Below are 11,093 nucleotides of genomic sequence, written 5' to 3'. Positions count from 1 at the left end.
TAAATCAGTCACTGTGACAGCATGATAGGGTCCATTAAATATCCACAGTGACAGCCCTGCTCTTTAGTTATCTTCAACACTGGCCTGCATGCTCTTATATTCCTGGACTGCACACTCTTTGACTTCACTGTTCTCCTCTTGCCCCTTATTGGAAACGAGTTGTAAGCCACCTCTCACAAGGTGAGAGACATTTCTGAAACTCTTCAGTATTTTTGAGAGATCAGTTTTAGCAAAAAGAAATGTTACACACGGATTGACACGGTGGTTCACCTGTGAAGTGTTGGAGGCACTTCCAACTGTTGAAAGCCTCCAGGTGATGGAGAAAACAGCAGAGGGACTGGGTTCAGGTTGCCCAGCTTTGTAATCTTGGGCAAGTTCGTGAGTTTCCCCACCCACCCCGGGCCTTAATTTACCTATCTGTGAAATGGGGACACCCACAGGGTTGTGCTGAGGACTAATGAAATAAGGGGTGCAGACGTGCTCATTACACTTTCCACTCACGGCTTAATAAACATAGTGGTTCTTCTTGCCGGGGGTGCCATCCTGGGCAGGCTGCCGTGTGTGCGCGCGCGCGCGTGTGTGTGCACACGAGCGTGCGCGAGGTGCTCTGGCCCGCGGTGTTTCCTGGGGAGGGCGTACGAGTGGATGTGTGTGATGGGCCGCCCTGGGAGTGTGCAGCTGCGGCGCCAGGCTGAGAACGCGGTGCCCGCGCCCGCCGCGGCTGGGCGGCAGCGCCGGGTGAATGAGCGCGCGTGGGGACGCGGGCACAGAGGCGGCGGCGGCTCAGCGCTGCGGTGCGCGCCCGCCTGCCTGCCGGCCGGGTTGGGGGCGGACCGCGGGCCGCGGGCCGGGGGAGGAGGAGGGGAGAGGGCGGGCGCGAGGGCGGGAGCGCAGGAGGCGGGGAAGGCGGGCGGTCAGAGCGCGGCTGCCGCGGAGCCCGGCGCGCGGTTCTGCCGGGGAGCGAGGCTCGCGGCCAGGAGGCGGCGCAGTGGGAGGGAGCGCGGAGCCGGAGCCGGGCCGGGCCGACTGCCTGGGGACAGCGCTGCGGGCCGGGGACGGGCAGCGCGTCGGCGAAGCCGCGGTGGCCGGGACGAGCCAAGGGGGGCGTCGGGCGCAGAGAGAACAGATCAGAGTCGGCGGAGCATCGCACAGCGGGGCGCCTGGGCCGCCGCGACCGCCCCTTCTCGGGGGACTTGTCGGAGGAGACCCGCCTGCGGGAGGGAGCAAGAGGAGCACGTCTGCCGTCAGGGCAGCGGGAGAGGGAGGTGTGTGCGCGTGCGCGCGCGCGCCTGCCTGTAGGGGCGGGTGGGTGGGTGTGTAGGAATGTGCATGTCGGGGGATGACGGTGTGTGCTGTGTGTCTGTAAGCAGCGTGCGAATGTGTGTGTAGGGGTGTGTATGCCTCTGTGTTGGTATATACTGTGTGTGTCTGTGAGATAGGGGTGTGTGTGTGTGTGCCTGTGACACAGAGCAGGCTGCGAGTTCACAGAGCTTGGGTCTGAACCCATGTAGGAGGGAGGGGGCTCGGCAGGACCAAGTGTGTGTGTGTGTGAGTGTGTGTGAGTGTACGCACTTACGTGCAGGGGTGTGTGAAGGGTGAGAAGGTGAGTGTGTCATGGGTGCTAGGTGTGGCCGTGTGTGTGATGTAAGGGTGCTGGGTGCACCTCTGTCCCTGGCTCACCCTCCCCTTCCCTTACCACATGTAGGCGCCTGGGGTGGGGGCCGGGGAGTTAGGAGTCTACTGCAGCAGTCCCTTGTCCAGTTTGCCTGCCTGGCCATCTTCCCTCCCGGAAGCCAGAGATGGCCAAGCTGACCCTCCCCCCAATACTTCTAGGGTTAAGGGATGGGGAGCCGGCCAAGCCGCAGGAAAGAGGGAAAAAGCTGAAGGGCAGAGCTTCTGCCAGACCAGGGCACCCTGCTTCCCTGGCCAGAGCTGCCTTCTCCATCTCTGCCAGATCACTCAACCCTGTGCTTCATCCCTTCAGGGACCAGTGCTCCCAGGGTCTGAGTGAGAGGACAAACATCTTAGAGGGGGCCGGAGCTGGGGTGCGAATGTGTTGAGGCTCATCTGTGAGGGCTAGCTTGTTCACAGTTGTATTACCAGAAGGGTGCTCAGCACATAGTAGGCCTCAACAGATATTTGAGGGAGGAAAGAGAGAAGAGAGGGAGGGAAGGGATCTGAGTCTGGGAGCCACGTCCACTCACTCGCTCTGCTGTCAGTCAAGGATGAGGGCAGCTGGATGCAGTCAGACCCGTCCCCAGACTGAGCAGGTGGGGGAGGCAGGGGCTTAGGGAGAAGGAACCTTGGCTGGGAGAGAAGGGAAACTGCAGGGAAGAGATTTGTGCTGGGACCTGAATGTTCAGGAAGAGGCTGGCAGCTCTCCTTGGGCAGAAGCCTTTGTGTCCTATCCCCACCACCTGCTTCTCTGGGATCAGAAGCCTCTCTGGGGCATCAGATCCCAGGCAGCCAGAGCTCATAGCACCTCTCCTCTCTCCAGGACCTTCGTGCTCAAAGGTGCTGAAGACCTGAGTCCCCTGCCTACCCAGGCCGCCTGAGGCCAGGAGGGGCCATGGCAGGGTATGGCTGTCTGGGGCTGGGGCTGTTCTGCTGGGTCCTGCTTGCTGTCCCTTTGGGCTCCCAGCCTGCCTCCTCTGTCCCAGGGGCCCATGTCACCACTTTGGCCTCGCCACCTCAGAGTGAGGCCTCTATGCTATCTCTCAACCTGGGGCTTAACTTCAAATTCCACCTTCGGGGACCTGCTGCTGCTTGGGGGAGCTCTGTCACGGAGACCCAGGCACTTTCTCCTGGGCCGAGCCGGGAGCCGGAGGAAGAGGTGGCCGGTGGGCTGAGGACTGACCCACTTTGGGAACTGCTGGTGGGCTCTCTCGGGAACTCCCCCCCAGAGCGGGGCTCTGCTGAAGGCAGCTCTACTCGCTGGGCCTCCTCCTGGCCTCTGGAGTCCACATCCCTCCTCGCTGGGCCCACTGACCGGCCCACTGCTCCCTACCAGCCCAGGATGGGCACCATGACCTGGGATACTGCTGTGGCGGCTACAGCACCTCCATCCAGTGCTCCCAGGCTCCACCAGAGCGAGCTGGAGCTGAAGTTTGACATGGCGCTGAGAGCAGGCGTAGCCCCAACGCTTGGACATCGAACGCTGCCCCTGCTGCCCAGCCTGCGGGCCAGCCTGGCAGAGATTGCTGGGCGCCTGGGACCCTTTGGTGAGTACCCACCCCAACCCAAGGAGAGCCCCTGCTGGGCAGTCTGGCAGGTAGGAGGAAGCTTCAGCCTGGGCTCCTTTTGCAGGGTTCTTTGGCACTACTGTGTCCCCACTCCGGAACTTATCAGGCCCGAGCCCCCCGGGCCCAGTTACATCCCCAAGCTCTGCCTCTAGAATTTCGGATTCTCCAGGTGAGTGTTTATTTCACCGCAACAAGCGTTTATGGAACACCTCTAAATGCCAGCACCTCCTTTTTCCCTTCACTCAAGGGCAGCTCGCATTCCTTCTCCCAGGACCTGGGATACCAGCCACTGTTCTATGGGGAAACACCCTCTTGGCCATACTAAGTCTGGTTTGGTCCCTGTAGCTTAGCTTCTGGTATACATGTGGCTACAATTCCTGGGACAGTGGCTCCCATAGGTCAAGCTCTGAGAAAGGACAGGATTTTCTCCAAAGCTCCAGAGGCCAACGCCTGCTGGTAGGATGGCAGTCTAGCCCTATATGCTCCCTTTGCAGGGTTCTTTGGCACCACCCCGCCCCCATCCCCCCAGGAGAAAAAGCTCCCAAGTCCAAGGCCACTGGACCCAGCTGCTTCCCTAAGCTCTGCCTTGATTACAACAGCATCACTAGGTAAGTATCCAATTCATTTAAACTTGACAATTATTTATTGAGCACTTACTACATGCTAGCCACTCATCGGCATTCTGGGATCCTTTTATTTCACTGTCATCACCATTCTCTTCATCACCACTACGGAGACATATATTAATGGTCTGAGAACAAGTGTTGCTGAGGATGGCCCCACACAGAGTTAAGTAATGGTCCTGTGGGAGTTTTGCAGTCATAGGCAGAGCAGGATGTAGACAAATGTATCAGGGGCAAACGGACACAGGAACTCCTTCATGATTTCCACAGCCTCAGCACTAACCCCACCCTCCACTCCAGTCTGCCTGGCCTGCCTCCCCACCCTCCCACTGCGACCTTGGGGCTCTCTCCTTTGCCGTCTGATCTGACATGACATGCTGTCAGACATAGGCAGAGTTGGGCCCCTCATTGGGAAGACGTTAAAGAGAAGACCTTGTGCAGACAGATGCCATCCTTGTTCAAGGGAGCCTTTCAGAACACGCACATAGACAAGCTGGTGGTGCAGAGGAAAGACGGGGGGCTCTGGAATCCTGAGACTTGGCTTTGAGACTTGAATCCCAATCCCCTTCCTAACTGGCTGGTGACCTTGGACAGGCTATTTAACTTCTCTGAGCCTAAATTTTTTCCTATATCTGGGGTTTAATAATAGTGCCTATTTTGTTATTGTAAAGCTTCCACATAATGTAATGGGCACAAAGTATTAGCTCATTAAATAGTGTCTGTTAACCTTGCTTCTTTCCCCGGTGTGTCCCAAGTACATTCCAGATCTACCTCTCAGACACGGTAACCGTGGCCCCTAAATGTGATGGGACAACACATACCACAAAAGGCAGAGGGCACGTTGCTTGGGGAGAGGTTCTGGTAGGTGAGGCCAAGGGGGACACGCAAAGGGTTAACTGTGGCTGGGAATCCTCTCAGCCACTCCACGCTAGGAACTGGTGCAGCAGTGGAAACCGCTGGTCCCCGCCCGAGCTTCTTCCAGCTCCAGACCTAATGCAGCACCTGCCTGTCGCTTCCTCCGGAGCGGACTCGGCACTCCTGGGCGTGTGGGTGGCAAGCCTGCCGTCTCCTCCCCATCGAGCCCAGTGTGCAGCAGCAGCAGGATCTGCTGTGGAGTTGGGGGCAGGCTCTGTGGCCTCAGGGGAAGGATGCTGGGTGGCGGTCTGCCAGCCTTGGTGACAGCGCTGGCCAGGCAGGTTTAATGAGTCTGGACAATATCAGAGGCAGCCCAGCCGGCTGGTGGCCCCGCCCTCCTTCCCCCTCCTCTCTACGGCTGCAGGAACCCAGCCTCTTCCTGGCTCTTCGTCTTGGATAAACCCCGGAGGGCTGCAGGCCTCCTGGAGAGAAGGCCAAAGAGCCTTGTTCCTGCCAGCACCTTCTGCGGGGAGTAGTGGCAAGGGGATAAAGGGAGTCTCTCTGTGTCTTCTCTAGGAACTTTCTAACCTCGGTACAGTTAACCTTTGGGCCTAGGGCTTCTCTTCTCTTGCATTAGGTCTGCTTCACCTCGGACAGAGCTTGCATTCAGCCAGTAAGCGCTGAACAGTTGTGCAGGTCGTTAACTTAGTAAAAGACTTCCATACCAGTGGATAACTACCCACCCTCCTTAGCCTCCTGAGCACCACTCCCCTCCCTGACCCCCTGGCTGGCAGCTGTTCTGATTCACCTGAAACAGTGGTTAAATATTTCGAATGTCACCCTTACAAGGAGTACCAATCCTCTGTGATCCTGGAGGTGGGGCTGTGGGGAGGGATGGGGCCAGGCCACTGATCGGGCTGCAGCTTCAGGCATCCAGAGTAGAGAGTGATTCCCCAGCCCTTTGATCTGGGCAGCTAGTGGACTTTTCCATAAATTGAGCCGGGCCCTCTTCCCAACTCCTCCCCAGTCAGCTCTGGCTTCACCAGTTACTCACATTGACATCCCATCTCCTCTCTTGCCCCTGAGGTCAAGAGGAGCCACAGGGCCAGAGTGGGACCACCTTGTAAGGGAGGCCTGCACAGGAGAGGGACCCTAGGAAGTCACTACCTTCTGGGGGAAACCGAGGGCCCCTTCTGTGGGAGCCTCAAATGGGGAGTCAGAGGATGAGGTCAAGCAGACCCGTCAAAGGCAGAGGCTGGGTCTTCTTCACCTGTCCCCACCCATACCCGGCCTGCCCTGCCCCCTGGGAGCAGTGCTCCTAGGTCAGAGCTCTCTCCTCTGACACTTGAGCTGGGCCTGTACTCTATTTCCTGGTTTTCCTTCTTTTTCTGGCTTCTTAGGAATGTTGCAAGTTGCTCTAGTTGCCATAATGCTTTGGGCCAGAGGTGAAAGATGGGGTCTTCTGTGGCCCTCGAGTGAGAAGTGGAGCTGGAAGAGGGTGAGGTGAGGCAGCTCACTGAGAGCTGCGCTTGTCTGTACAGTGAGCGAGGAGGAGGCATGAGGGGCGACAGGTTGGCGCAGGCTGTGGGCTCCTGGCTGGGGTCTCCCTGCCTCTCTGCAGAGCCCACCAAGACCGGAAAGACGAAGGAGACTCGTCCACTTTGCAGAAGTGGTTTGGGCAAGGGTATCTGAGGGGACCAATAAATGAGGGGTGAGGGAGGATGTTTGTGTATTTGATCCCACTGGTGTTAGACTGACCCTGCCCCCACCACCGAATCAGCAAGCCGTCAGTTCCCAGCTGAATGATTCCTCATTTAACTCAGGGCTGCGTCTTCAGTAGGTGTTTGGGGATGGTCAGTCCATCCAAACGGTGTCCTTTAAACAGCATTCACAGAGTGAGACAATGCGTTGATGTTCACTCATTTGACTAATTGTTGACTTTCTAAGGGAAAACAGCCTTTTGTTAGTTAAATCGAGAATTAGTTTGAGGCCAGAAATGGTCACACTCACACAGACACACACCGATGACTGACGGGTGATAAACATTAGCCCCTAATGATCAGACCAACAACAGTTGTATGTAAAATGCTTATGATGCGCCAGTCTCTCCAAAGAGCTTTGCACACACTGGCCATGTATCCTCATAACAGCCCTGTGCAGTAGGTGCGCTTCCCCATTTTAGACTTGAGGCATATGATGGGACAGGAACCAGGGAACATGCTGCCACTTGCAGTAGGCAGCCAGCTGTATATATGTAATTTTTTGGCAGCTCCCTCTCTGCCCTCCCAGTTGCGCAATTCTACCTTCCCCTCCCCTCTCTCCAGGGCTGCTTTCTGGCCCGCTCACTCCTTTTCCTTGTTCTTAGGATTGCTCTGTTTTCCATGTCCCCAGCACAAGCTGGCACTGCCTGGGTAGGGATGGGGGTGCGCCTGGAGTCTTCCTGTTTTGTCCTGCTGAGGCATGGCTGGGTAGGGCCAGGCAGTTGGGGCAGGAGTCTGCTTGTCAGGAGATCCTCCCCGCCTCATTCTACATCTGTCTCCCGTGCATTTCCCCATTGCCAGATGGCTCCTCCCATCCTTCTCCACCATCTTTCTCCCTCCATCCTTGCCCGCAGCTGCGGTTCTGCTAAGCCTGCTAGATGGGGGAGGGAGGTTCGGCGTGAAGCATCTTCCCTTGCTGCCTGGCCATGGAAAATCCTTGGGTCTAACTCTTTTTCACCCCTCTCTAGCTCCAGGAGAGTTGAATTAGGGATCTTAGTCCTCACACTCTCTTACTTGACTTCCCTTTCCTCAAGGGATGTGGGGAAGATGTTAGAGCACAGGATGGGGCTGGGAGCCTAAGTTAGCAAACCCCAGAGCACCTGAGGGGCTCACTCGCTAATGTTCCTTCCTCAGAGTTCAAGGGTAGTCTTGAGACCCAGGGGAGTCCATCTCAATGTCACCTTCTATAAAAAGGGGTGAGAACCAAAGGGGCATTGTATTAAGAGCCTCAGACCAATGGCTTTATAGTTGAGTTAGGATGGGGACCATAGCCATGGGTAGGCCGAGGTTGGAGGTGTAGCAGGCAGGAAGGCCAGTGAATAGGGAAGGTTGTGTTTTCTCAGGGTGCTGGGGATGGGAGGGTCATATCACTCCCCCTGCTGTGTGTGTGTGTGGTGGGGCAGTGCGGGGTGGCTTTTCCTGACGAGACAGGGAGAAGGGGGGAGCAGCTGAAAAAAGGCAGGGCAAGCTTCTTCTAGCACCAAGGTGGGAGTTGGGAGTCAGGGGTGCAGAACAAGAGATAAGCAAACTAGTATTATGAAGCGCCTCAAATCAAGGAGAGGGGCTAAACTGGTGCTCAGATCTGGATTCTAGTTGCAGCTCTGCCAATTTGTAACCTTGGACAAGTTACTTGGCCTCTCGGCAGAGCCTCAATATCTTCATCTGGCAAATAAGAGGATTCATTTCTTCAACGAATATCTGCTCAGTGCCCACTCTGTGCCAGGCACTGTTTTAGGCATGGGTATTCAGATGTGAGCAAAGCGATCCTTGTTCTCATGCAGTCTCCTTCCTGGCGGGAGGATTGAACTAGAGGGGGCTTCTACAGCTCCTTCCACTTGTAAAATTCTGTGACTTCTTAAGAAAAACCCTTTTCAGTGGAATCACAGGGTAATGAACAAAGCAGGGAGCTGGGGGTGGATGGGGTGGGGTGAGGGCATGAGGGCTGAAACTGCAGCCAGAGGAGTTTGATGTGGGAGGGGAAGGTGAGGGGCTGCGAGGTCAGTGAGTCTCAAATTTAAGACAAGTCCTTCCTGGAAGCTATGAGGACTCTCCGATTGGCATACAGGCTACTGGCTGTAGGGTGGGCAAGGGGAGGGCTGCACGGAATGCCTCAGACAAACGTTCTTTGACCACAGACTCCACCACCTCCACCTCTGGCCTGGATGACCCCTCTCCCGCCAGCCTTGGGAACCTTTCGGTGCAGCCAGAATGTGGGCCAGGGTCCTGCAGTATCCGAGAACTGCCTGAACGCGAAGCGCAGCCTCCTGCGGCCCCACTGCCCCTCTTCTTCCTGACCCTGGAGGCCGACTGGACAGAGGCCAAGGCTCGCTGGGGTTTGGCCTGGGAGGCCCATGTGTACGGGGTAGGCGCGCTCTTCGGCCTCGTGGCCCTGCTGGCGCTGCTGGCTCTGGCCCTCTTGCCCTGGCGCTGCCCGCCCGGCGCCCCCTGCCTGGCGCTGCTGGACCTGCTCCTGCTCTCCGCCGGGACCACCCGGGCCTTCCCGCTCTTCTACGACGCCTACGGGCACCGCGACCGGTTGCCGGCGCTGGCCTGGCTGCTGCTGCAGGACCTCCCGCTGCCCTGCCTGGCCGCCGGCCTGGGCCTGGCCTGCCTGCTTCTGGCCCGGCCGCGCCCGCCGCGCTGTCCAGCCGCCCTGGCCGCGCTGCTGCTCCTGGGGCTGGGGCTGGCTGCCGCCGCCGCCCTCGGGAGCGCCGCCCATCGCCCGCTGCGGGCCCTGCGGCTCGCCTCCCGCGGGCTGCACGCCTTCCTCGCCGCCCTCCTTTCCGGGCTCCTGCTGGCGCTGTCCTGCTTGGGGGGTCGGCGGCGGCGGGCCGGAGCGCCCCTGGGAGCGTCCGGCTTCAAGGGCGCCACTCCTTTCCCGCAGGCGCGCAGCCCCTTCGGCCCGCTCGAGTCCTGGCGGCGCGCAGCGCGCACGGCCCCAGTGGCGGGCACCTTCGGGCTGCTGAGCGGAGCCCTTCAGGGCTACGAGGTGCTGCACGCGCTGGGCTACGGCGGCCAACCTGGCCTGGAGGGGCCCTGGCCCTGGTGGGCCTTCCAGCTCGGCCTGCGCCTGGGCGAGGTGGGCGTCGCGCTCCCGTTGGCGCTGCTGGGCCTCTACCCGGCGCTCTGCAGCCCCCGCGTGCCGCCGCGCTGCTGGGCCAAGCTCTTCCGCTTGTCCCCCGGCCACGCCGCCCCTCTGCTGCCTGGAGGCTGGGCCGCCGGGCCCCCGGACAAGAAGCCCCTGGGGAGCGCCATCGCGCGTGGCGACGCGGAGCTGCTGCAGCTGTGCGCCCTGGCAGGGCCGGGTCCCGACCTCCTTCTCCAGGGAGGAGGCTGCCGTGGCTTCGACGGCGCGGCCGCCAACCCGGCCCCTTCCCCGGCCTCCTCCCCCTGCAGCGATTACACCGTGGACTTCCGCCCGCCCTCCCCCATCAACCTGCGGCGCAGCATCGAGGAGGCCCTCTGCAGCGAAGCCCTGCTGAAGCCCGGCCTCTTCCAGGGCCCGGCCTTCGGGGAAACCCTGCCGGGGCTCGGCCTCTACCGCACCGCCTCGCTGGGGGCGCAGACCGGGGCCGGGCCCACTGGGAGGTCTGGGGAGGCCCCTGGTTCCCTCGCGCCCCCCGAGCTCCCCTCTTCCGGGGCCTGGCCCGCGGGCAGCAGCGCCTCATCCGGCTCGCTGTGCGGACTGTCGAGGGACAGCTCGTCCATGCTGCTGTGCTCCAGCCCGGACAGGCCCCCTCGCTGTCCGCTGGTCTGCGTCCTCAGTCCCCCGCGGCCCTCAGGAAGCAGCCCTAACCTCCCGGCCTCAGGATCCTACCAGGCCTTGTCCCCACCCTCCCGCGACTCCCCAGAGCCTCCTCCTGAACTGCAGGCCGAAGAGGCCTTGCTGCAGGAGCAATTCCTGGACGCCTGCCGGCAGATTGACGAGCTGAGCGTGGGCAGTGACACCATAGACCTGTGAAGATGTGGGCCCCTCGCCGCCCCGACGATACGCCCCCTTCTGGCGCCTGTTCTGCCCGAGACCTGCACACTGTAACCCTTACCCAATCCCGCCTGGCTCAGGTACCTCTCCCCGCTTCCTTTCCCATCCAGGGACTCCTGGATGGGTGAGTCAGCAGCCAGGTTCTGTTGATTGGGAACTAGTGCCACCTTCTCTGGAGCCCTGGGCACTGATGCCCTCAGCTGCAATTCTAGGCTGGCAGGGGTCCCGCTTCCCTTGGCATTCACCAGCAATAAAGCTCCAAGGTGCTCCACTCCAGACCACCACTTCCCACTCTGGTGCTGAGTGAGAGGGGCTGTCCTCAGCCGACCTCAGGACTGGCCTCAGTCCCCATACCCACCCCTGCCATGCCCAGGGATCCCACCCCTGCGTGAGTGAGACTCCCCGTGCTCCACATGATCCTTCCCCATAGAAGGGTCCATGGCCCATCTAGGAGACTCTACAGCAGATGGGTGGGAGGTGAGCGCTTTCAGAGTTAATTTATCAATAAAATATTTTCAGAGGAGAAAGGTCTCACCTTCTTGGAAAAGCTTAGATGAGGCAATAACAGCAGTGGTTCTGCCAGAACTGGAAGAGAAGCAGTGTTTGGGTGGGGTGGGTCCATCTCAGACCC

The 11,093-nt window shown here is 59.6% G+C and overlaps 1 protein-coding gene across 4 annotated transcripts; it reads left to right on the top strand.

Annotated features, from left to right (window-relative positions):
- The first annotated feature begins 936 nt into the window (after positions 1–936).
- Positions 937–10,977, top strand: PRRT4 (proline rich transmembrane protein 4). 4 transcript variants are annotated; one of them, XM_082632068.1, is made up of 6 exons: positions 937–1,265; positions 2,498–2,577; positions 3,016–3,221; positions 3,307–3,411; positions 3,737–3,850; positions 8,616–10,977. In XM_082632068.1, exons 2-6 carry the CDS (start codon positions 2,570–2,572, stop codon positions 10,439–10,441), a joined length of 2,259 nt encoding a protein of 752 aa, XP_082488194.1. In that variant the 5' UTR covers positions 937–1,265; positions 2,498–2,569; the 3' UTR covers positions 10,442–10,977. The 4 variants fall into 4 exon arrangements, with proteins under 4 accessions (XP_082488194.1, XP_082488195.1, XP_082488192.1 ...); XM_082632069.1 differs by having other exon boundaries at positions 2,498–3,221; positions 8,616–8,842; positions 9,365–10,977; XM_082632066.1 differs by having other exon boundaries at positions 2,498–3,221.
- Positions 10,978–11,093: the final 116 nt, after the last annotated feature.

The sequence above is a fragment of the Mesoplodon mirus genome (assembly GCF_964341445.2).
Source record: "Mesoplodon mirus genome assembly, chromosome: 9".
In the NCBI taxonomy this organism is placed as follows: Eukaryota; Metazoa; Chordata; class Mammalia; order Artiodactyla; family Ziphiidae; genus Mesoplodon; species Mesoplodon mirus.
Note: the sequence above shows the minus strand (reverse complement) of the source record. Positions and strands in the feature narration are given on the sequence as shown.

What these genes read in the sequence shown, in the direction of transcription:
- PRRT4 (XM_082632066.1), top strand. Translation starts at nt 2,570, where the DNA reads ATGGCAGGGTATGGCTGTCTGGGGCTGGGGCTGTTCTGCTGGGTCCTG. An exon ending in TGGGCGCCTGGGACCCTTTG is followed by an intron (nt 3,222 to 3,306) that starts GTGAGTACCCAC and finishes CTCCTTTTGCAG; the next exon opens with GGTTCTTTGGCACTACTGTG. An exon ending in TAGAATTTCGGATTCTCCAG is followed by an intron (nt 3,412 to 3,736) that starts GTGAGTGTTTAT and finishes CTCCCTTTGCAG; the next exon opens with GGTTCTTTGGCACCACCCCG.